Source organism: Lonchura striata, unplaced genomic scaffold (assembly GCF_046129695.1).
Source record: "Lonchura striata isolate bLonStr1 unplaced genomic scaffold, bLonStr1.mat Scaffold_92, whole genome shotgun sequence".
Classification (NCBI taxonomy): domain Eukaryota; kingdom Metazoa; phylum Chordata; class Aves; order Passeriformes; family Estrildidae; genus Lonchura; species Lonchura striata.
In genome coordinates, this window is record NW_027461191.1 from 856,256 (window position 1) to 881,706 (window position 25,451).

Sequence of the window (25,451 nt, forward strand, 5' to 3'; positions counted from 1 at the left end):
GCTGCCAGGAGCTGCCTGAATTGAGGGAAAGGGGGGATGTGATCCCCAAACTGAACAGGAGGGGCCTGGATCCCCAAATCCAAGCCCAGGGGTGAGAGGTAGAGCTGGAGGCACAATGGGGAAGGGGTGGGAAAGCAGGGGAAAAGAGGATTCTGACCAGGAGAGGAATGGGACCCTCAGATTGAGTTGGGAGGGGTCTTTGGGTTGGGGGAACAATGGGAGTGGGGAGGGAAGGGTGGGGATGGGATCAAAAATGGGTGGTTCCATGGGGATCCCTTAGTGTCCCCATCACTTGATCCCTGGAGTGACTTCCGTGAGGCTCTGGGAGGGGGGAATGGATCTGCACTGGGTGGGTCCCCAAGCCCCCTGCCCATACCTGGGGGGCTCATGGGAGGTTCCCTCTACCCAAACACTGGTGCTGCAGCCATGGGGGAGAGGTGGGTAGGAAAGGGGGATCTGGGGTGGTCAGGGAGGAGGAGCAGTAGGAAGAGGAGAGAGAGATGAGGAGGAGGTTAGGGAAAAGAAGGAACAGGAACAGGAGGAGGAAGAGGAGGAACCGCAGCAGATCCACATGGTTTGCCTGCCCTTCTGCTGAGTCTGCAGCTCCCCTGGTCATGGCAGCATTTACTCCCCCAGATCCTGCAGGTAAGTGGGGAGGGGGATCTCACCCCAAATCCATTGGGGGATTTCTGGGAGTTTTTTTTGCAGGGAAAGGGATATTTGGATCTTGCATTGCCCCAAAGGTGAGACGCAGATGCCCCTTTGGAGACTTGTGAAGGGTTCCTGTAGTGATCTCTGTACCGGCTGGGGCAGTGGTAACAGTTTGGGGGGGACATTGGTTTTGGGGTTCCAATTGGCATCGGAGTGGGGAGAGCAGCAATGGCCAATCCTGGAGCTGGGGGATCCCAGCAGCCTGGAGGAGTGGGGGACTCTGGAGATGAGCAGAGTCTGGGCCCATCCAACTGTGAACAGGGTGGTGACTTCTCGAGCTGGACTTGGGCAGCAGGACCAAGGTGCTCACCCTTTGTTTTTCCCCCAAGCCAGGATTTGTCCATCTGTCCTGGGTTGTAAGATAAGCTTGTATTCTATTTGCCATCTGTTGAAGGCAAACCTGTTGGACAGGTTTTGTTATCTTTTCCAAGAACTGGTTTTGCTCCTAAGAGGTAATGGTTTGCTAATGGGCCATTGACTGATTCAATGCAGGGCTGGTAACATAACACCATCCTATTGTGAGATGTTCCACCCAGAGGGGGGAAGCCAAGCACTCTTTTATTGGATATAAGGGGGTACCTTTTTGGGGACAGAGCAGCTCTTTACTTTGGGGGATTGCCAGAGAAGCAGCTCCCTCTCTCTTCTTCGCGGGATCTCGCAGCGAAACAGCCGGGGAGGCGGCGGCGGCGGAGCTCGGAGGCAACCCCGGTGCAGAGGAAGACCGTCCCCACTGCCACCAGATCTCCAGAGGAAAACTATACCCTTCAAAAGATCACCACTGCAGCTGCAATTCATCAACCACTGCAAGGGGAGCAATCGTCCCAGCAGGACTGCTACTGGCACCCCGACTCCTCAGGTTCTGGACTTTTTCACTGGTTTTGTTTGTACCGATTGCATTTGCCTTTTTAAATTGTTGTCTAGTTTTCTCCTAGTAAAGAATTGTTACTCCCATTCCCACATCTTTGCCTGAGAGCCTTTTAATTTAAAGATCCTGGTAATTCAGAGGGAGGGGGTTTACCTTCTCCATTGCACAGGAGGCTTTAGCCCTCCTTTGCAGATTCCTGTCTGGTGTGTAACTGGGTACTGAATCTCCCATTGGATGTTCCTGTTAAATATCCTAAATAATCAACATTAACAAATTGTTGAAATCAGGGGCTGGGTGTGCCCCATCCCCACTGGGACACCTGGAAGCTTCCTATAAAGGTCTGGTTTTAACTTCACTGTTCTAACACTGTTGCAAGGGTTCTTTTTTTTCTCTTTTGATTATAGACAACAGGGGGATGAGAGAAGCAGAACAGGAATTGTAATCCCAGAATCACAGAACATTCTGAGTTGAAAGGGACACACAGAATCATCAAAGGAATGTTTGAACATGTACAGAGACTCCAGAATTGTGACTGGCTGGTCAGTGTCTCGGCTGGGAGCCTCCCAAAGGGCCTTCAGCCACTCCTCAGCCCTGGGCAGCAGCAGCATCACCTCTGCAGGGCCCAGCAGGGCTCTCCTGAGCTGCCCTTGCCCAGCTGCACACAGAGCCTGCCCCAGCCAGGGCCCTGCACACAGGCAGGTTTCTGTAGGGCCGGGCCGAGGGCACACAGGGTGGGATGGGCTCTGTGAGCACTGGCAGGGACAAGGCACCTCTCAGGAGGGGATGTCCAGGCCCAGGGAGATGCTCAGGGAAGCAGAGGGGGCTGAGCAGAGCAGTGCTGGGGGAACAAGCCCATCCAGCCCCTCACCTTCCCTCAGTCACAGGGAATCCTTTGCCTCACATCTCTCAGTGGCAAACTCTGAGTGCAGCAGGAAAGCTGGGGATTTCTGACCTCAGAGAGCCATAAATGGTGTGTGGGTAGGAACACAGTTCCTAAAACCATCTCCTTCCATCCTTTTGACCTGGGAGTGCAGATGGTAGCAAGCCTTTCTGCAGTAGGAGTGATTCCCCTGAAAAATCCTGAATATCCACCCTTGTCCCTCTGCCAAATGGCCACAAACCTAGGGCAGCAGGGCAGGGATGGCTCCTTGAGAGCCCCCACACACAGCCCTGATTGCTCCTGGCACACTCAGCCAGCACAACTGGAGCTCAGGCAGGGACCTGGGTGAAGGTTTTCCCAGAGTAGGAACAAGGGTGGGTGAGTCCCAGCAGGACAGGCTGCAGGGAATGGCCCAGGTTTGGCTCCAAGCAGCCTCTCCTGACTTGTCCCTGTCCTTTCTCCATGAACAGGTGCCCATGTGCAGCCACAGCAAATGTCCAACAGCAGCTCCATCAGCCACTTCCTCCTGCTGGCACTGGCAGACACGCGGCAGCTGCAGCTCCTGCACTTCTGCCTCTTCCTGGGCATCTCCCTGGCTGCCCTCCTGGGCAACGGCCTCATCATCAGCGCCGTAGCCTGCGGCCACCACCTGCACACGCCCATGTTCTTCTTGCTGCTCAACCTGGCCCTCAGCGACCTGGGCTCCATCTGCACCACTGTCCCCAAAGCCATGCACAATTCCCTCTGGGACACCAGGAACATCTCCTACTCAGGATGTGCTGCACAGCTCTTTTTCCTTCTGTTCTTCCTTGGAGCAGAGTATTCCCTCCTGACCATCATGTGCTATGACTGCTACGTGTCCATCTGCAAACCCCTGCACTACGGGACCCTCCTGGGCAGCAGAGCTTGTGCCCACATGGCAGCAGCTGCCTGGGCCAGTGCCTTTCTCAATGCTCTGCTGCACACAGCCAATATATTTTCCCTGCCCCTGTGCCATGGCAATGTCCTGGGCCAGTTCTTCTGTGATATCCCACAGATACTCAAGCTCTCCTGCTCCAATTCCCACCTCAGGGAACTTGGGCTTCTTGTGGTTATTAGCAGTTTATCATTTTGTTGTTTTGTGTTCATTGTTTTCTCCTATGTACAGATCATCAGGGCTGTGCTGAGGATCCCCTTTGAGCAGGGATGGCACAAAGCCTTTTCCACCTGCCTCCCTCACCTGGCTGTAGTCTCTCTCTTTGTCAGCACTGCAGAATTTGCTCACCTGAAGCCTGCCTCGATGTCCTCCCCATCCCTGGATCTGGCCCTGTCAGTTCTGCGCGATGAAATCCTGCTCAGCGTGGGCAACTGAGCCCTTGAAGGACTTAGTGTCAGGTCAAGGCTTGCTTTCCCTCCCAAAGCCTTCCCTTGGCAGCCTTGGGCAGGGAATTCATCCTCCCTCCCTCCTTCATCCCACAGACCTGCTCGGAACCACTCTGTGGGCACTTTCCATTCTCTGTGTCTGTCCTCAAGTGCAGTGCCAACCTGGGTCAGTCCTGGCCCTGTACTGAACTCCCAGGAGCTCGCAGGCTGAGATGGCAACGCTCAGCCACACCAGAGCCCTGCCCCTGCCAGCAGCACCCCCACAAGCAGCAGCAGCAGCAGCAGCAGCAGCAGCAGCAGCAGCAGCAGCAGCAGCAGCTGCAGTCGCCTCTCAGCTGTTGGTGCCCCTGCACTGCAGCCCCTCCCGCTGGCACCAACATTCCATTGTGGCCTTGGAGAGAGTCCTGAATCCATCCATGGGGTCACAGAGACATGGAATCCCAGAGTTCCAGGTTCCTGGAATCCTAGAGTCATTGAATATTGAGAACCACACAAAGAGGAGGAGGAGGAGGGCGAGGAGGAGGAGGAGGAGGACGAAGAGGAGGAGGATAAGGAGGAGGAGGATAAGGAGGAGGAGGAGGAGTAGTATAAAGAGGAGGAGGAGGAGGAGGAGGAAGAGGAGGAGGAAGAGGAGGAGGAGGAAGACGAAGAGGATGAGGAGGAGGATGAGAAGGAGGATGAGGAGGAGGAGGAGGACGAGGAGGAGGACGAGGACGAGGAGGAGGAGGACGACGATGACGAAGAGGAGGTGGAAGATGAGGAGGAGGAATAGGAGGAGGAAGAGAGAGAACGAGGACAAAGAGGATGATGAGGAGGAGGAGGAGAATGAGGAGGAAGAGGAGAATGAGGATGAGGATGAGGAGGAGGAGGAGCAGGACAATGACAAGGAGGATGAGGAGGGGGAGGAGAAAGAGGAGGAGCAGGAGGAGGAAGAGGAGGAGGAGGAGGATGACAAGGACTAGGGCAAGCACAAGGAAGATGAGGAGGAGGATGAGGACGAGGAAGAGGATGAGACAGAGAAGCAGGAAGAGGAGGAATAGGAGGAGGAAGAGAGAGGACAAGGACAAGGAGGATGATGAGGATGAGGAGGAGGACAGCGAGGAGGAGTAGGAGGAGAAGAAGGATGAGGACGAGGACGAGGAGGAGAAGGATGAAGATGAGGGAAAGGATGAAGATGCAGAGGACAAGGAGGACGAGGAGGACGAGGAAGACGAGGAGGAAGAGGAGGAGGACAAGGACGACGAGGAGGACAAGGAGGAGGAGGACGAGGAAGACGAGGAGGAGGACAGGAATAGGAGGATAAAGAGGATGAAAATGAGGATGTGGAGGAGGACAAGGACGAGAAGGAGGAGGAGGAGGAGAAGGAGGATGAGGAGGACGACGAGGAGGACGAGGAGGATTACGAGGAGGAGGAGGAGGAGGACTACGACGACGATGATGACGAAGAGGAGGTGGAATATGAGGAGGAGGAATAGGAGGAGGAAAAGAGGGAACGAGGACAAGGAGGATGATGAGGAGGAGGAGGAGAACGAGGAGGAAGAGGAGGATGAGGATGATGAGGAGGAGCAGGAGGACAATGACAAAGAGGATGAGGATGGGGAGGAGAAAGAGGAGGAGCAGGAGGAGGAAGAGGAGGAGGAGGAAGACGAAAAGGACTAGGGCAAGCACAAGGAAATTGAGGAGGAGGAGTAGGGCAAGGAAGAGGAGGAGGCAGAGAAGCAAGAAGAGGAGGAATAGGAGGAGGAAGAGAGAGGACAAGGACAAGGAGGATGATGAGGATGAGGACGAGGAGGAGAAGGATGAGGATGAGGAAAAGGATGAAGATGCAGAGGACAAGGACGACGAGGAGGAGGAGGAGGAGAAGGAGGAGAATAAAGAGGAAGAGGACAAGGATGAGGAGGACCAGGAGGAGAAGGACGAGGAGGATGAGGATGAGCAGGATGGGGAGGACGAGGAGGAAGAAGAGGGGGAAGATGAGGAGGTGGAGAAGGAGCAGAATGAGGATGAGGAAGACAATGAGGAGGATGAGGAGGATAAGGATGCGGAGGATAAGGAGGAGGAGGATGAGGAGGAGGAGGAGGAGGAGGACAAGGAGGACGAGGACGAGGAGGAAAAGGATGAGGATGAGGAAAAGGATGAAGATGCAGAGGACAAGGAGGACGTCCTCGTCGTCGTCCTGCTCGTCCTCCTCCTCGTCCTCCTCCTCGTCCTCCTAGTCCTCCTGGTCCTCCTCGTCCTCCTGGTCCTCCTCGTCCTCATCCTCCCCTTCCTCCTCTTCCTCCTCCTCCTCCTCTTCCTCCTCCTCCTCGTCCTCCTCCTCCTCCTCTTCCTCCTCATCGTCCTCCTCCTCCTCAACCTCCTCATCCTACTTGTCCTCTGCATCTTCATCCTTTTCCTCATCTTCATCCTTCTTCTCCTCGTTCTCGTCCTCATCCTTCTTCTCCTCCTCCTCCTCGTTTTCCTCCTCCTCCTCATCCTCATCATTCTCCTTGTCCTTGTTCTCTCTCTTCCTCTTCCTATTCCTCCTCCTCATCTTCCACATCCTCTTCGTCGTCGTCGTCGTCGTCCTCCTTGTCCTCCTCCTCCTCCTCCTCCTCTTCCTCCTCCTCCTTCTCATCATCCTCCTCATCCTCGTCCTCTTCATCCTCCTGGTCCTCCTCATCCTCCTCCTCCTCCTCGTCCTCGTTTTTGTCGTCGTCCTCCTCCTCCTCATCGTCCTCCTCATTGTCCTCCTCCACATCCTCATTCTCATCCTCTTTATCCTCCTATTCATCATCCTCCTCCTCATCTTTGTCGTCCTCCTCCTTCTTGTCCTCCTCCACATCCTCATTCTCATCCTCTTTATCCTCATATTCCTCCTCCTCCTCCTCGTCTTCTTCGTCCTCCTCCTCCTTGTCCTCCTCATCCTCCTTGTCCTGCTCATCCTCGTCCTTTTCCTCATCCTTGTCCTCCTCCTCCTCCTCCTCCTCCTTATCCTCTGCATCCTTATCCTCGTCATCCTCCTCATCCTCATTCTCCTCCTTCTCCTCCTCCTCATCTTCCTCCTCTTCCTCCTTCTCGTCCTTCCCATCCTCTTCATCCTCATCCTCCTCGTCCTTCTCCTCCTGGTCCTCCTCATCCTAGTCCTCCTCCACTTTATTCTCCTCCTAGTCCTCCTCCTCCTCCTGTTCAACTTCCTTCTCCACCTCCTCCTCCTCCTCCTCCTCCTCGTCCTCCTTGTCCTCTGCATCTTCATCCTTTTCCTCATCCTCATCCTTCTCCTCCTCGTCCTCGTCCTCATCCTTCTTATCCTCCTCCTCCTCCTTCTCGCTGTCCTCCTCCTCCTCGTCCTCATCATCCTCCTTGTCCTCGTCCTCTCTCTTCCTCCTCCTATTCCTCCTCTTCATGCTTCTCTGCCTCCTCCTCTGCCTTGTCCTCCTCCTCCTCATCTTCCTTGTGCTTGCCCTAGTCCTTGTCATCCTCCTCCTCCTCCTCTTCCTCCTCCTGCTCCTCCTCTTTCTCCTCCTCCTCCTCATCCTCCTTGCCATTGTCCTCCTCCTCCTCCTCCTCCTCTTCCTCATTCTCCTCTTCCTCCTCGTTCTCCTCCAACTCCTCATCATCCTCCTTGTCCTCGTTCCCTCTCTTCCTCCTCCTATTCCTCCTCCTCATCTTCCACCTCCTCTTCCTCATCGTCGTCGTCCTTCTCGTCCTCCTCCTCGTCCTCCTCGTCCTCCTCGTCCTCCTTGTCCTCCTCCTCGTCCTCGTCCTCTTCCTCCTCCTCATCGTCCTCCTCGTCCTCCTCCTTGTCCTCCTCGTCCTCGTCCTTGTCCTTGTCTTCCTCCTCGTCCTCGTCCTTGTCCTCATCCTCGTCCTTGTCCTCGTCCTCGTCCTTGTCCTCCTCCTCCTCCTCCTCCTCCTCCTCCTCCTTGACCTCCTTGTCCTCCTTGTCCTCTGCATCTTCATCCTTTTCCTCATCTTCATCCTTCTCCTCCTCGTCCTTGTCCTCATCCTTCTTCTCCTCCTACTCCTCCTCGTTGTCCTCCTCCTCCTCATCCTCATCATCCTCCTTGTCCTTCTCGTCTCTCTTCCTCCTCCTATTCCTCCTCCTCATCTTCCACCTCCTCTTCGTCGTCGTCGTCGTCCTCGTCGTCCTCTTGGTCCTCCTGGTCCACCTGGTCCTCCTCATCCTCCTGGTCCTCCTGGTCCTCCTCCTCGCCCTCCTCCTCGTCCTCCACCTCGTCCTCGTACTCGTCCTCCTCCTCCTCCTCCTCCTCATCCTGCTCATCGTCCTCCTCGTCGTCGTCCTTGTCCTCCTCATCCTCGTCCTCGTCCTCTTCCTCGTCCTTGTCCTCGTCCTCGTCCTTTTCCTCCTCTTCGTCCTCATCCTCCTCCTCCTCCTCGTCCTCGTCCTCCTCTTCCTCTTCCTCCTCCTCCTCATCCTCCTCCTCCTCGTCCTTCTCCTTGTCCACCTCCTCCTCGTCCTTCTCCTTGTCCTCCTCCTCCTCGTCCTCCTCCTTGTCCCCCTCCTCATCCTTTTCCTCGTCCTCCTCGTCCTCCTCCTCCTCCCCCTCCTCCTCCTCCTCCTCCTCCTCCTCCCCATCCTCATCCTCCTCCTACTTATCCTCCGCATCCTTATACTCCTCATCCTCCTCATTGTCCTCCTCATCCTCATTCTCCTCCTTCTCCTCCTCCTCATCTTCCTCCTCTTCCTCCTTCTCGTCCTCCCCATCCTGCTCATCCTCATCCTCCTCGTCCTTCTCCTCCTGGTCCTCCTCATCATTGTCCTCCTCCTCTTTATTCTCCTCCGTGTCCTCCTCCTCCTCCTCTTCAACTTCCTTCTCCACCTCCTCCGCCTCGTCCTCCTTGTCCTCTGCATCTTCATCCTTTTCCTCATCCTCATCCTTCTCCTCCTCATCCTCGTCCTCATCCTTCTTCTCCTCCTCCTCCTCGTTGTACTCCTCCTCCTCATCCTAATCATCCTCCTTGTCCTTCTCGTCTCTCTTCCTCCTCCTATTCCTCCTCCTCATCTTCCACCTCCTCTTCGTCGTCGTCGTCGTCCTCGTCGTCCTCCTGGTCCTCCTGGTCCTCCTGGTCCTCCTCGTCCTCCTCCTCGCCCTCCTCCTACTCCTCTTCCTCCTACTCCTCCTCTTCCTCCTCCTCCTCCTCTTCCTCCTCCTCCTCGTCCTCCTCCTCCTCTTCTTTCTCCTTGTCCTCGTCCTCGTCCTCCTCCTCCTGCTCATCCTCCTCTTCCTTGTCCTCCTCTTCCTCGTCCTCGTCCTTGTCCTCCTCCTCGTCGTCGTCCTCCTCCTCCTCATCCTCGTCCTCCTCCTCCTCTTCCTCCTCCTCCTCGTTGTACTCCTCCTCCTCATCCTAATCATCCTCCTTGTCCTTGTTTTCTCTCTTCCTCCTCCTATTCCTCCTCCTCATCTTCCACCTCCTCTTCGTCATCGTCGTCGTCGTCCTCCTCCTCCTCCTCGTCCTCCTCCTTGTCCTCTTCTTCGTCCTCATCCTCGTCCTCCTCGTCCTCCTCCTCATCCTCTTCGTCCTCCTCGTCCTCCTCATCCTCCTCCTCCTTGTCCTCCTCCTCCTCGTCCTCCTCGTCCTCGTCCTCCTTGTCCTCATCCTCCTCCTCCTCGTCCTCCTCCTCCTCGTCCTCCACCTACTCATCCTCCTCCTCCTCGTCCTCGTCCTCCTCCTCCTCTTCCTCCTCCTCCTCGTCCTCCTCCTCCTTGTCCTTCTCCTCGTCCTCCTCGTCCTCCTCCTCCTCCTCCTCCTCATCCTTTTCCTCGTCCTCGTCCTCCTCCTCCTCCTTCTCCTCTGTGTGTGCTTCTCAAGATTCAATGACTCTAGAATTCCAGGAACCTGGTACTCTGGGATTCCATGTCTCTGTGACCCCATGGATGGATTCATGACTGTCTCCAAGGCCACGAGGGAACGTTGGTGCCAGCGGGAGGGGCTGCAGTGCCGGGGCACCAACAGCTGAGAGGCGACTGAGCTGCTGCTGCTGCTGCAGCTGCTGCTGCTGCTGCTGCTGCTTGTGGGGGTGCTGCTGGCAGGGGCAGGGCCCTGGTGTGGCTGAGCGTTGCCATCTCAGCCTGGGAGCTCCTGGGAGCTCAGGACGGAGCCAGGACAGACACAGAGAATGAAAAGTGCCCACAGAGTGGTTCCAAGCCGGTCTGTGGGAAGGAGCAGGGAGGGAGGATGAATCCCCTGCCCAAGGCTGCCAAGGGAAGGCTTTGGGAGGGAAAGCAAGCCTTGACCTGACACTAAGTCCTTCAAGGGCTCAGTTGCCCACGCTGAGCAGGATTTCATTGCGCAGAACTGACAGGGCCAGATCCAGGGATGGGGAGGACATCGAGGCAGGCTTCAGGTGAGCAAATTCTGCAGTGCTGACAAATAGGGAGACCACAGCCAGGTGAGGGAGGCAGGTGGAAAAGGCTTTGTGCCGTCCCTGCTCAAAGGGGATCCTCAGCACAGCCCTGATGATCTGTACATAGGAGAAAACAATGAACACAAAACAACAAAATGATAAACTGCTAATAACCACAAGAAGCCCAAGTTCCCTGAGGTGGGAATTGGAGCAGGAGAGCTTGAGTATCTGTGGGATATCACAGAAGAACTGGCCCAGGACATTGCCATGGCACAGGGGCAGGGAAAATATATTGGCTGTGTGCAGCAGAGCAGTGAGAAAGGCACTGGCCCAGGCAGCTGCTGCCATGTGGGCACAAGCTCTGCTGCCCAGGAGGGTCCCGTAGTGCAGGGGTTTGCAGATGGACACATAGCGGTCGTAGCACATGATGGTCAGCAGGAAATGTTCTGTTGCAGCACAGAAAAGGAAAAAAAAAACTTGTGCAGCACATCCTGAGTAGGAGATGTTCCTGGTGTCCCAGAGGGAATTGTGCATGGCTTTGGGGACAGTGGTGCAGATGGAGCCCAGGTCGCTGAGGGCCAGGTTGAGCAGGAAGAAGAACATGGGCGTGTGCAGGTGGTGGCCGCAGGCTACGGCGCTGATGATGAGGCCGTTGCCCAGGAGGGCAGCCAGGGAGATGCCCAGGAAGAGGCAGAAGTGCAGGAGCTGCAGCTGCCGCGTGTCTGCCAGTGCCAGCAGGAGGAAGTGGCTGATGGAGCTGCTGTTGGACATTTGCTGTGGCTGCACATGGGCACCTGTTCATGGAGAAAGGACAGGGACAAGTCAGGAGAGGCTGCTTGGAGCCAAACCTGGGCCATTCCCTGCAGCCTGTCCTGCTGGGACTCACCCACCCTTATTCCTGCTCTGGGAAAACCTTCACCCAGGTCCCTGCCTGAGCTCCAGTTGTGCTGGCTGAGTGTGCCAGGAGCAGGCAGGCTTGTGCATGGGGGCTCTTGAGGAGCCATCCCTGCCCTGCTGCCCTGGGTTTTTGGCCATGTGGCAGGGGGACAAGGCTGGATATTCAGGATTTTTCAGGGGAATCTCTCCCTATGCAGAAAGGCTTGGTACCATCTGCATTCAGACTTCTAAAGGAATTTCACTTTATTTCTAAAGGAAATAGATGGCAGGAGTTGGTTTTAGGAATTGTTTTCTTACCCACTCACCATTCCTGTCTCTCTGAGGTCAGAAATCCCCAGCATTCCTGCTGCACTCAGTTTCCCACTGAGACATGGGAGAGGCAAAGGATTCCCTGTGGCTGAGGGAAGCTGAGGGGCTGGATGGGCTTGTTCCTCCAGCACTGCTCTGTTCAGCCCCCTCTGCTTCCCTGAGCATCTCCTGGGCCTGGACATCCCCTCCTGAGAGGTGCCTTGTCCCTGCCAGCGCTCACAGAGCCCATCCCACCCTGTGTGCCCTCGGCCCGGCCCTACAGAAACCTGCCTATGTGCAGGGCCCTGGCTGGGGCAGGCTCTGTGTGCAGCTGGGCAAGGGCAGCTCAGGAGAGCCCTGCTGGGCCCTGCAGAGGTGATGCTGCTGCTGCCCAGGGCTGAGGAGTGGCTGAAGGCCCTTTGGGAGGCTCCCAGCCGAGACACTGACCAGCCAAAGTCACAGTTCTGGAGTCTCTGTAAATGTTCAAACATTCCTCTGATGATCCTGTGTGTTCCTGTTCTGCTCAGAATGTTCTGTGATTCTGGGATTACAATTCCTGTTCTGCTTCTCTTATCCCCCTCTTGTCTATAATCAAAAGAGAAAAAAAACCCCTTACACTGTTAGAGGAGTAAAATAAAAACCAGACTTTTATTGGAAGATCCCAGGTGTCCCAGTGGGGATGAGGCACACCCAACCCCTGATTTCAGCAATTCCTTAATTCATTGATTAATTAGGATATTTAACAAGGACATTTGAAAGGACATTCACTTGTCCCAATTACAGTTCCCTGGCTCAACCCATTGGAGTGGGTCCAAGGACTTCTTTGCCCAGCTTTTTGGTATCACTGCTCACATTGAAAAACCAAAATGTTCTTCTTGTAGGTCCTTTTCCTTATAATATGACTATATAGTATTAAAGGAATGTATTTAGATAGTCAGCTTATTGTTCTAAAATCTAAGAGAAAGGTAAGGATAAGTACTAGAGTTAATTAAGGATTATAACTATATTAACTATATAATAGTAGTTTCAAATAGTTAAGAGTTTAATAGAGTTTCGTAGGATTATAATTTTATAACTATATCATAGTAATTTACAGAACTGTGAATATATGATAAATATATAAAAAGCAAAAACCTTTTTGTCATCACCCCAAACTTCCCACCCTGCTCCAAGCAGGAAATAGAAACACTCTCAGGAAAGCTCCTGATATTTATAGCAATCCCAGGCTTACCTTCTTTGGGAAGTGTCCCCCGGAGCTGTGCCCAGGCAGGTCTGGAGCTGGGAGCAGCCCTGCCCCAGCCAGCCCCTCTCAGCAGCAGCACCTGCCCTGCTCAGGGTGGCTCCTTCCCCCCACAGCTCCTGGCCAGCGCTGGGAGCAGCTCCAGGGCCGGCTGAGAGCTGTCCCTGGCAGGCAGCAGAGTCCCTGGCCCAGCACAGCGCCCTGGGCTGCAGGACCCTGCTCTGCAGGACAGCCCTGGGCACCCCTGGCTGCTCTGCACAGGAGATGAGCAGAGAATGCACTCACAGGCTCTGTGGGCATTGGGATGTTCCAGCTTTAGGAGATCTCTCCAGGAGCTGCAGCTGCATTGTCCTGCAGCCAGAGGTTCCTGTGCCAAGGGCTGGCAGTGATTCTGCCCCAGGCACTTCTCAGCCCCTTCCCAGCCCTGACTGATTGAAGCTCTCTGTGCCTCTGTGCTGTGCCCGGGCTGGCTGCAGGCAATGCCCCAGCCCTGCTGGGCTGGGAGAAGGGCTGCTCAGCAAGAGAAATGTGCTTTTGAAGCTCTGCTTGGTTACCAGGATCACCCTCTGTGCCAGGAGCCCGGCCCAGCTCAGCAGCACAGACACAGCACAAGGACTTTAATGACCCTCTGGGGCTTTGTGCTCAGCCCTGAACATCAGGCCCTGAGAGGGAGCTGCAGAAACCTCTCCAGAACTCCAAGTTGCAATCCAGCTCCAAAGTTTCTTGGACTTTTAATGGGTCCCACTGAGGGACACGACTGAGAAAGTGTCCCCAGGCCCCAGGCAGATCAGAGAACTGGAGGCACTGATGGCAGGTGGGGACAAAGAGAAGCCAAGTCTTGGTGCCCTGGGGCACAGCAGGGTCTGTGCCACCAAGGGCTGTGAGGAGACACCTTGTCCTGAGGCCCTGGGGCCTCCTGGCACAGCCCCAGCCAGGCTGGGCACTGTCACCCCTGGTCCTGCCCTCAGCATCCCCCCTAGCCCACATCCCAGTGGCCTCAAGGATCTGCTGGAAGGAGTCCCTGGGGAGCCTTGGTCAGGAATGGCCCTGGGGGCTCCTTCATGCTCCCAGAGACTGCAGGCTTTTCAAAGGACTTTGGCTTTTGCTTTTGCCTTGGAGTCTCTGAGAGGTTTATGCAATCATGGCCTCCAATTATCTGCTGTAATTAGTCCCTGGAGAGGCTTTGTCAGGAGCAACACTCAGTGGGGCCCATTAATGCTTCAAGGTACTTCAGTTTTATTAAGGTACTTGGTGTTTGCCTTTTTATACAGACTCTGTGAGAGGTTTGTGCAATCATGGCCCCAATTATCTGCTTTAATGAGTCCCTTGAGAGCTTTGTACTGACACTCAGTAGGGCTCATTAATACTTTGAGATTCTTAGCTTTGGTAAGGTACTTTGGATTTTCCTTTCCACATTGACAGTTCTTTGTGCCATTTTGAGTCTCTGAGAAGTTTTTGTGCCATCCTGGCCTCCAGTTCTCTCCTCCAAGGACTCCATGAAGAGACTGTGGTATAGATGAACCTTTGTGGTTCCCATTAATGCTTTAGACCCCAACCACTTTGGGGTTTTCTTCTGACCTTGACTCTGGGAAAAGTTTTTGCAATCTCCTCTCAGGCCCTGAGGTTCCAGGGCTCAGCTCCAAATGCACCATGGGGCTCATTAGGGTCAAGTATGTCCTGACAAACCACGGGTCTGCCTCAATTTCTCTCTGCTCTCGTGCAGCTTGTCATTAAGTTTCTGTAGTGATTTTGGGTCATCATTTTGAGATTTCTCGGCCAATGCTTCAATAGTGTGGTGGCTAATTACCAGTGCACTCACTAGAATATACTTACTATTTCCTGCTGTGACATAGGATTAGGAGAAAGGCAAAGTAGTCAAAAAATATTAAAAGGGTATAAATAAATTGTATTAACAATAACAAAGAAAGAGTAATAAGAATTAGAACAAAACTTCCAGAACACTTCCTCTCTCCATACCACCTGACAATGTAAAGAGACAAAACCCAAAATTTTCAGTCAGTTTACCACCTCTAAAATAGTCTTTCTCCACTTCACTTAGGGAGAGAAGTTCCTCTTGTTAATGTTATGAAGACTTCTCCACAAGAAAACTGTTATCTCATGGCTTTTCATTTCCGTGAATAACAGCTGACTGGAAAAATCTGCAGTCATGAAGTCCCTCCCATTTTTTCACAGCTTTTCCCACAGTTGTGTTTATGGGCCATGTCAGCTTATGGGATATTAGTATAAACATGAGCTGTTTAAGAGCAAAGGTTCTCTTCATCTCTTTCTGAAATCATCATCTCTGGGAACAGAGATCTTCTCTCCCTGAGGACACAGGGTCTCATCACTCTGCTCTCCTTCTCTGTTCAAACTTCTCATGGGATCACAGCTACTTCAACATTTGCTTACTTTAGCATGGAGGCCTTTGCTGAAACAAGTCATCTCCCCATACTTTTCAATGCATTATAGGGAAAAAGATAGTCTGATGTATCCATGACATCCTTCTCCATAGCTTTAGCAGAGGATTTCAGCCCCAAGATCAAGGCATCTCCTCATCCCTCCCATCTGGGAATCAACTTCCTCTTCCCTGCCCTCGGTGTGTTCATGTTGCTCCTCTGTGTGCCTGCCCTGTGTCCTTTTCTCTCACTGGAGGGAGGATGGCAGCACTGGCAGAGTCAATATCTCCCGGGGCTGCAGATGGTTCCGTGAGCCCGGCCGGGCTCGGTAGCCAATTCTAATTTTGGCCATGGTCCCTGGACATGAAGACCAGTTCTTTTCTATAGGAATGAAGGAACAGAGCCCTACTGCTTTTGGGGCAAATGAGAAGTGACCACAAGCTGCAAAGGCCAGCCAGAGCTTCCAGATTTTGTTCTTAGAGATACCCTTGAATATAGGAAAGATTTTAGGCAGAGTGTCAGTTTTGGCAATGGGCATCTGAAAAGACGGATGGTTCTTTTCCATTCAAAGGAAACAAAGGAGCCCCATTGCACCAGGAGTTGATGAGGGGCAGCCCTTGACATCCCAGCATCAGCCAGACCTGTCAGATGGCCACTGGAAGGCCAAGCCAGCCAGACCTGTTCCATGTTCCCTCGGTTCCATGTGGCCCCACAGTGTCCCAATGGTCCCTTGCTTCCAGGAGGCCCTGAGGTGTCACAATGCCCCCTTGGTGACCCCAGGCCCTGAAGGGTCAGAATGGTCTCCATGGTTCCATCTGCCCCACAGAGTCATAATGGTCTCTGGGTCCATGAAGCCCCACGGTGTCACCATGGCCCCTTGGTTCCATGGGCTCCAGTGGTGCCACAATGATCCCCTTGGTTCCATGAGGTGCCCACAGTGTCACAGGGATCTCCATGGGAAGGAAAGCACCGAGCCCCAGTGTGGCAGGGGCAGCCACCAGAGACCAAAGCCATCCAGACTTGATGGTACGGGCAGATTTTGCCTGGCAGCAACCCTTGGATATAGGGAATTTTAGAGGTGGGATCCCAGTTTCAGATATGGACACCTGGAGGACAGTTTTTTCCATAGGAAGGAAAGCACAGAGCCCGCGTGTTTCAAAGGCAGAAGAAGAAAGAGGTGGCTCCTGGGAGGCTCAGACAAACAGACCTGTTCTTCCTGGCATCATTTGTCATGGAGGAATCCTTGGATAGATGGAATTTGGGAGGAGGAATCTCAATTTTGACAACAGTCACCTTGAGATAAAGGACAGTTATTTCCACTGGAGGGAAAGCACCAAGCCCCAGTGTTTCAAAAGCAGATGAGAGGCAGCTCCCAGGACGCCAAGGGCAGCCAGACCTGTCTGTCCTGGCAGCTTTCACTTGGGAGCAGTCCTTGGATGTACAGAGTTTTGGAGGAGGAATCCCAGTTTTGGCCATGGCCCATGGAGGAGAAGGAGAGTTCTCTCCCATAGGAAGGAAAGCCCAGAGCCCCAGGGCTTCAGGGCAGGTGAGAAGCAGCCCGACATGCCAAGGTGGTCAGGTGGTCCCCAGGAGGCCCAGCCAGCCAGACCTGGTCCGTGATCCCTTGGTTTGGTGGTGATGCCTTGAGAGGCTGCCTAGAACAGAGCTAGGCAGTGTTAAAGGAATAAAGCAGGTATTTATTAAAAGGCCTTCAAGGGATACACCTTGGGCAGTACAAGAGCCTGGCCCTGGCTCCATCCTAGATGAAGTCCAGGTCACGAGTTTTCACTGGGGCAAACAGGGAGATTTGGCCTGGCAGGATGTGTAAAACAATCTCCTGTAATATCTACCTGTTCTCACACAGAGCACTTGGCTGCAGGGACACATTCCCATCGTTCCTGCCCAGGTTTCAGGATTCAAACACTGCTGTCCTTCCCAGGAGCTGTTCCTTCAGCTGCCTTGGGAGGCCTTTTGGCCTCTGGACCCACACTCTGGCTCATTATTAGCACTGCTGGATCCAAAGCCTTTATCTCCACCAAAAGCAGTGATTTGAGGTGGATCTCCTTTTTTCCCTATTGTTTTAAACACTGACAATGTCAATAATTGTGCTACCCTGACATGGGTTTGAATAATCCAATCTTGTTCACTGTCCTTTAACCAAATTACTTCATTTACCCCTTGATAATCTCCATCAGTTCCTCCTCCCATGACAGGAGCACTTTGCATGGCCAAACTCCAGTAAGCAGTTACCAAACCAAAGTGTCCTGGAGGAATCTGGATTCCTGTTCCTGTATTGCTAACTCTCATTTGCTTCTGATTTATCCTAATTCCAGTGGATGAAGGTCCAGCCCTGCAGCCTCTGGCCTGGCCCTGCCAGGGCCATCACACCCAGAACAATTTCCCAGGCAGTCCCAGTCTCACTGTCCAGGGCTGTATTTGCACATTGGGAGCAGCCGTGCACAGCCAGGGGGTTTCCATTTCCCCAGGGGCCATTGTTAAGGGCATGGAGCACATCTGGGAGATGGGTTCTCTATGGGGACAGGTTCCCAGATCCTCATTCTTTAACTGCTCTTTTAACAACCCCTTCACCCATTCAACCAATCCTGCACCTTGTGGATTGTCTGGTACATGAAAATCCCAGCACTCCTAATCACTGTATTTCTCATGTAACCCACAAAGCATTCCACACCACAGTATCAGCAAGCCCTATAAAAATAGCCAATTTCATCCCTTCCTGCTTTATTCTTTGTATACAGTCTTGCAGAATTTACCACTGACATTTGCGTCTTGGCCAGTCCTTTTCTGTAGGGGATTCAGTGTCACAGCAAGCAGCCAAAGCTGACAAATTAGTATTGTCAGAATTATTTCACATTATCAATTTTTTATTACGTCAAAAAATATATATGATCACATTATATTTTTATATAACTGCTATTATTAATAATAATATTTCCCTTGCACAAATGAACCTGATTCATTATTTAAACCTTTCTCTGTCCCTCCATGTGGGAGCATTCCAAAAACAATTCTTCCTTCTGTTGGTGCTGTTTCAAATGTGCTGTTAACAAAATTCACCCTCATCTTCCCAAACCCACAAGTTTTTTTCCTTCTTCCATATGCAATTTTTGGATGCATTTTAAGGCATCCAGGGGTTCAGCCTCTTTTAACCGACTGTCCCACTGCTCACATGGTGCTCCTACCTCAGCCCACTCCAGAGTTAGGGAACTCCAGGGAAGGGCTTCCCATCTGGGAATTTCTGATGGGACTGATTCCTCACATTTACATATAAAAAGTGACATTTTGTTGTGATCTGGCCAGACTGTGCCAGATTTGTTTTACCCCTGGGCAGGGTCAGCACCAAAGGCACAGACACCAGCTGAAGGAACCAGTGCCATTGACTGTAGCTCAAAGCACAAAGGATCACAGCAGGAGCAGCTCAGCAATGCACCCAACCATCACCACCAAAGGTTGCAGCAGTGGCTAAGAAAGATCCAGCACCAGTTACCCTCAGGCTTTGCCATGCCCCAGGTCCACACAGCAGCTAGGGAAGCTGTCACAGCCAAGAGCTGCAGAGCCACTCCTGGACACTGGGAATTCCTGCAGGTGCCTCCAGCCACAGGTGAGGCTCCAGCCTCGCTGGGAGAGGGCCCAGCTCTGACAGTGCTGAATGAACAGACTGACAGCACTTCTGCTGCGAGAGCATCTGGAGCCCCAGAGCCCCCTCCAGGTCCCCCCACAATGCCCCAAGACCCCTCCCCAGACCCTCCCTGACATCTCCAGACCCCTCAGGACCCACCCCCCAAGACCCCTCCCACCGGACCCCTCTCATACCCTTCCCAAAACCCAGCCCAGGACCCCCAGACCCCTCCCGAAACTCCCCCCGGATCCCTCCCCAAAGGCCCCGATCCCCCCAGCCCCTGTGCGGACCCCCCTCCCCAGCGGCGCCGCCCCAGCCGCTCCCGCAGCTCCCGCCTCTCCCAGCGCCTCCCCCGCTCTGGCAGCGCCGCCCGCAGGGCACGCCCGAGCCCGCTCCCGGCTCCTCTGATTGGCTGCCGCGGCGCGGGGAGGCGGGCACTGCTGAGGGAGCCGCGCGCTGATTGGTCGGTCCGGCACGGGGCGCGCCGCTATTGGCTGGGGAGCCCGCGCGCGTGGCGGAGGCGGGAAACTGTGAGGAGAGCGCGGCTGAGGAGGAGCTGAGGGGGGGCCGGGGGGAGCTGGGGGGGTTTGGGGCGGGTCTGGGGAGAAATTGGGGATTTGGGGGGGATTGACGGGAAATAGGGGGTGTGCGATGGGTTTGGGGGGGAATGAGGGGTCTGAGGGGGCTTTGGTGGGTCTGAGGGGGTTTAGGGAGCTTAGGGGGGAGCTTGAGAGGGTCTGGAGCATTCTCAGATGAGTTTAGGGGGATCTGAGGGGAATTGGGAGTGTCTGAGGGGATTTTGGGGGGGTTGTGAGAGGAACTGGGGGGTTCTGAGGGGATCTGAGGGAATTTGGGGGGGTCCGAGGGGATTTCACAGGGTTTAGGTAGGATTCAGGGGTGTAAGGGGGATTTGGGGGGGTCTGATAGGATTTGGGCGGTCTCAGGTGGGTCTGGGGTCAATTTTGGGGTAAAGTGGGGGATCTGAGGGTACCTGGGGGCTTTAGGTGGGTCTGGGGTGGATTTGGGGCTCTGGGGACACCTAAAGGGGTGCCAGGGGGTGAAGGGGTCGCAGCCCCCAGACGCCCCCTGAAGCCCCCCTGTCCCCACAGAGGGGTCCCGGCCCTGGCGGTGCAGGACCCCCGGCCCCAGCCCAGCATCTCCATCAACCACCTGAACCGGGACACCAAGGAGGACGGGGATGGCTGGGGGGTCCTGGGGGCTCTGAGAGTGTCCGTGCCTGTCCCCAGGGGCTCAGGCTGTCCCCTGGGTGTCCCCGAGCTGGAGAAGTCCCTCTGCGCCGTTTCCTCGCCGTTTGGGCAGATTTTGGACATTTTGGTTTGGCGCAGTCTCGGCCTGCGGGGCCAGGCCTTCCTCACCTTCAGGGAGATGAGCAGCGCCACCAACGCCCTGCGCTCCCTGCAGGGCTTCCCCTCCTGCGGCCAACCCGTGGGGAGACAGCGACTGGGGGAGTTCTGGCACTGGGGAAAGAACTGGAATGCTGGGGAAAAACCGCCAAACTCTGGCCTCAGCTATCCCCAAAATCCAACTTGGAATCCCTCCAAATGCACCCTGGGCAGCCCAGAGCTTCCCCTTCTATGACAAGCCCGTGGTGAGACAGAAATGCTGGGGGAAAATCCTGGAATCCTGGGAAAAAACCCCAAATCCTGAGGGAAAAAAACCAAACCCAACCAGGATTCCCCCCAAAATCCCATCAAGAATCCCTGAAGTCAAATTGGAAACACCCCCTAAATCCAACCAGGAACCTCCTAAAGCTTCCCCTTCTATGACAAGTCCATGGTGAGATCCAAATCCCTGGGAAAATCCTGACATTTTGGGGAAAAAATCCTGAAATTCTGGGAGAAATTCTGAATTCCTGGAGGAAAAACTCAAAATGTAGCCTCAAATATCCCCATAATCCAACCAGGAGCCCCCCAAAGCTTCCCCTTCTACCACAAGCCCATGGTGAGAGAGAAATCAGAGTAGAAGTCCTGCAATTTTGGGAACAATTCTGAAATCCTGGGGAAAACTCCAAAATCCTTGGGAAAAAACCCAAATCCAGCCTCAATTATCCCTAAAATCCACCCTAAAACTCCCCAGAGCTTCCCCTTCTGGGATAAACCCGTGGTAACAGCAGAATCTTCAGAAAAATACCCAAATTTTGGGAACAATCCTGAAATTCTGGGAAAAAAAGCACAAAATTCAATTGGGAACCCACCCAAAATCCTGTGGGAAGCACCCAAATCCAGCCAGGAACCCCCCCAGAATTCACCCTGAATCTCCCAAGCCTTCCCCTTCTACCCCACAGTGAGATCCAAATCCAGGGGAAAATCCACAGATCCTTGGGAAAACAGGAAATGTTGGGAAAAAGCCTGAAATCCGCGGAAGAAACAGAAATCCACCTCCAATCCCCTGGGAATGACCCCAGACCCCTGTTGGAATCTCCAAAATTGCTCTCAATTCCCCCAAAATCCTGCTGAAATTCCCCAAATTCCTTCTAGGACTTGCCAAAATCCCTCAAAAACGTCCCTGATTGCTCCTGGAACTGCCCCAGATCCATTCTGGAGCCTCCCCAAATCCCTCAGAACTCTTGAAAATCTCTTGGAAAACCCCAAATCCTTCTTGGAACTGCCCCAAATCCCTGAGAATTCCCCCAGATCCCTCACAAAGCCCCAAATCCTCCTCAGATCCCCTCTGAATTCCCCCAGACCCCTCAGAAAGCCCCAAATCCCCTCTGGAACCTCTCCCAGATGCCCCCAAAATCCTCGGGAACAACCCCAAACCCCCCGAGCCGTCCCCAGCTCCCCCCGGACTGATCCCAAATCCCCCCGGAGCCAGCCCAGGTCCCCTCTGGAAGCTCCCCGAATCCCGGGAAGCCGCAGATCCCGGGAGCCGCCGGGCAGCGCCGGGAGAGCCCAAAGCCCCGCGGCAGTGCCGCATCCCGGCCGGAGCTGCCCCGGGAGCCCCGCGGGGCCGGGGCCGGGGCCGGGATGCGCCGTCCCAGCGGATCCAGCGCGCCCGGCCGGGCTCGGCCAGCGCGGCCCAGGGCAGGGAGCGCTGGTGGGGCGGGAGCGGGAGCGGAGCGCGAACGGGACCAGCGCAGAGCCAAGGGGGGAGAGGCCCCGGCCCCACAGAGAGCGGGGCCGGAGCGCGGGGCCGGGCGGGGTTGGCTCGGGGATTGTTCCGGGCGATTCGGGCACTCGCAGCGATCTCTGCGGGATTCTTGGGCTGCTCCTGGGAGGTTTGGCTGGGATTTTGAGGGAAGTTTCTGTGGGGATTTTTTGGGTGGATTTCCTCGCACTTCGGGTGGGATGTGATAGGACTTGGGGGCATTTTTGGGGAATTTGAGAGGGGCTTGGTGGGATTTTGGTGCGAATTTTTTGAGTGGATTTGGTGTGGATTTTGGGGGGGGTTTGGGGAAATTTTGGTGGGATATTTTGGGTGATTTGGTGAGATTTTTTTGTGTGGATTTTGTGTGATTGGGGAACTTTTGGGGGCATTTTTGTACAGTTTTTTTCTGTGTGGATTCTGTGGGATTTTCATGGGAATTTAGTGGGACTTTTTGAGGGATTTTTCTGTGGGATTTCTGGGGATTTTGAGGGCAATTTTTTATGGGGATTTTGAGGGATTTCTATGAGCCTTGGGGTGATTTTTGTGAGGAGTTTTGGGGTGAGTTTTGTGGGCTTTTGGGTGGAATTTTTGTGGAGATTTTCCTGGGATTTTGTGTGGATTTTCTGGCATTTTCGAGGATTCTATGGTGGAATTTTTATGTGATTTTAATGGTATTTTTGGTGGGATTTTTTGTGAGGATTTTGAGTGATTTTTATTGGATTTTGGTGGGGTTTTGGGAGTATTTTTTGGGAGATTTTTGCTGGATTTTGGGTAGTTTTTTTTGGGATTTTATGGGATTTTGGTGATATTTTTGTGGGGGATTTTGGGGAGATTTTTGTGAGTTTTTTTAAATTATTAATATTTCGGTGGGGTATTTTTTTGTGTTTTTTTTTCAGGATTTTGTTGGGATTTTGGTGTTTTCTCTTGGGATTTTGGGCAGATTTTGTGTTGCGTATCCAGAGTGACTTTGGGCAGCTCTGGGGCAGCTTTTGGGGTTTGTCTCCCGTGTCCCCCGGCTGTGGCAAAGCCCCGAAGCACATCCTGTTCCTGCCCAGCTCCCTGAGCAGCCCCAGGAGCTGATGCTCCCCCTGCTCCTCAGCCAGGGAGATCTGGGGCAATCCCGGCATTCCGGCATTCCGGCCCGGCTTTGGGGCACTGCGGGATTTTGGGGCTTGGGGGGTGAGAGGCTGAGGGGCTTGGGGCTGGATTTTTTTTGGACAATATTGGAATTTTGGGGGGGAATGTCTGGATTTTTAGGAGGAAATTTCTGAGTTTTTTGAGGAAAATAACAAATTTGAGTGGGAGGAAATTCTGGACTTCTTAGGGAGGAAATGTTTGGAGTTTTGGTGGGAAATTTCTGGATTTTTGGGGATGAATTTCTGGATTTTTTAGGGGGGAATTTCTGAATTTTTTTGGTGGGGGAGTTTCTGTTTTTTTGGGGAGGGATTTTTGGATTTTTTTGAGGGGGAATTTCTGGATTTTTTGGGAATGTTTCTGTATTGTTTGGAAATTATTCCGGATGGGGAACAGGGTTGGGTTTGGATTTGGGGAGAAATGTTTCTGGATTTTCTGGGTAAATTTCCTAGTTTTTTGAGAATATTTCAGGAGTTTTTTGAGGAACATTTCTGGATTTCTTTGGGGAACATTTCTGAATTTCTGGGGGAAATGTTTAGGATTTTTTTTTTTTTTGAGCATTTCTTGATTTTGGGGGATATTCCCGGGTGTCTGGGGAACATTCCTGGGTGTCTGGGGAACATTCCCGGGGTGTATGGGGGAGGTTCCCGGGGTGTCTGGGGGAGGTTCCCAGGTGTCTGGGGAAGGTTCCCGGGTGTCTGGGGAACATTCCTGGGTGTCTGGGGGAGGTTCCCGGGTGTCTGGGGAACATTCCCAGGTGTCTGGGGAAGGTTCCCGGGTGTCTGGGGAACATTCCCGGGTGTCTGGGGAACATTCCTGGGTGTCTGGGGAACATTCCCGGGTGTCTGGGGGAGGTTCCCGGGTGTCTGGGGAACATTCCCGGGTGTCTGGGGAAGGTTCCCGGGTGTCTGGGGAAGGTTCCCGGGTGTCTGGGGAAGGTTCCCAGGTGTCTGGGGAAGGTTCCCGGGTGTCTGGGGAAGGTTCCCGGGTGTCTGGGGAAGGCTCCCGGGTGTTCCGGGCTCTCCTGGCCCCGTTCCCATCCCAGGTTCCCGGGGTTCCAGGAGCTGCGCTGGTGCCCGGGCGCCGCGACATCGCCTCGCTGCAGTTGGACACCGAGGTGCAGGCGGGCGCCGCCCGCGAGGCCCTGCAGGGCTCCAGCATCACCCAGAGCCACCCATGGAGATCTCCTTCGCCAAAAAGTGACCCAGAACACCCCAAACCCCACCAAAATAACCCCAAACCCCCCCAAAATGGGCCTGAAATACCCCTCAAAAACTGCCTCAAACCCACCACTAAATAACCAAAATCTGCCCCCAAACACCCCAAATCCCTCCAAACCACCCTGTAATCTCAGAGGAATGCCTTGAAATCCCTCCAAACCACCCTGAAATTCTTCAAAGCTGCACCTGAATGCCATAAATCTGCCCCAAAACACCTCAAATACCTTCAAGCTGCCCCAAAATCCCATGGAAACACCCTGCAGTCCCTCCAGACCACCTAAAAATCCCATAGAAATACCCTGAAATCCCTCAAAGCACCCCAAAATCCCATAGAAACCCCTGAAATCCCATAAAAGTGCTCCCAAATCCCATAGACACACCCAAAATTCCCTCAATACCACCCCTAAACACCCTAAATCCCATAAACCTGCACCCAAATCCCATAGACCTCCCGCCAAATCCCAAGAAAATACTCCAAAATCTCAGAAAACTGCCCCAAAAATGGTCCTGACCCTGCCCCAAACCCCCTGCACGCCCCCACTCCCCCAGGTAAGTTCAGCTCAGCCCAGCCCAAATCCTCCCTTTTTTATCCTAAATCCTTTTTTGTCCTACATCCTCCTTTTCTATCCCAAATCCTCATTTTTTTTATTCCAAATCCTCCTTTTTTAACCCCAAAATCACTTTTAATCCCTAATGTCTTTTTGACCCTAAATCCTTCTTTTCCCAACCTAAATCCTCCTTTTCCCACGACAAATTCTCCTTTTTTCTCCCCACATCCTTTGTCTGTCCCCAAATCCCTTTTCCAATACCAAAATCTCTCTTTTCCACCCCAATTCCCCGCCTCGTTCCCCTTTCCACATCCCAAATCCCCTTTTCCCATCCCAAATCCTTCCCTGTCCACCATAAATCCCCTTTTCCCACGCAGGATCTTTCCCCATCCTGAATCCCCCAATTCCCACCCATTCCCCTTTTTTTCCCGGTGTTGTACCCAGGGTCTTTCTGCAGACATTGCACCTGGAGCTGCCCCAAATAACCCCAAACAAACCCCAAATAACCCCAAACAAACCCCAAAAAACCCCAAACAAACCCCAAATAACCCCAAACAAACTCCAAATAACCCCAAACAAACCCCAAATAACCCCAAACAAACCCCAAATGACCCCAAACAAACCCCACTGTGTCCCCCAGGACTGGAGTGGATATGGGGGGGTCATGACCCGAAACTTTGGGGACTGGGAGGATTGATCCTAAAATTTGGGGTTTAGGGGGTTTGACACCTTGGGGTTTGGGAGTTTTTGACCCCAAACTTTGGGAACTGGGGGAGTTCAACACCCCAGGCTTTGGGATTTTGCGTTTTTTTTCCC

At 53.6% G+C, this 25,451-nt stretch overlaps 1 protein-coding gene across 1 annotated transcript in view; it reads left to right on the plus strand.

Annotated features, from left to right (window-relative positions):
• The window catches only part of LOC144248839 (uncharacterized), a 167,276-nt gene that overhangs the window by 30,437 nt on the left and 111,388 nt on the right, over positions 1 to 25,451 (plus strand). Inside the window, exon 4 of the mRNA XM_077790820.1 lies at positions 2,599 to 2,604. Coding sequence (XP_077646946.1) covers positions 2,599 to 2,604 — 6 coding nt within the window. The remainder of the gene's footprint in view (positions 1 to 2,598; positions 2,605 to 25,451) is intronic.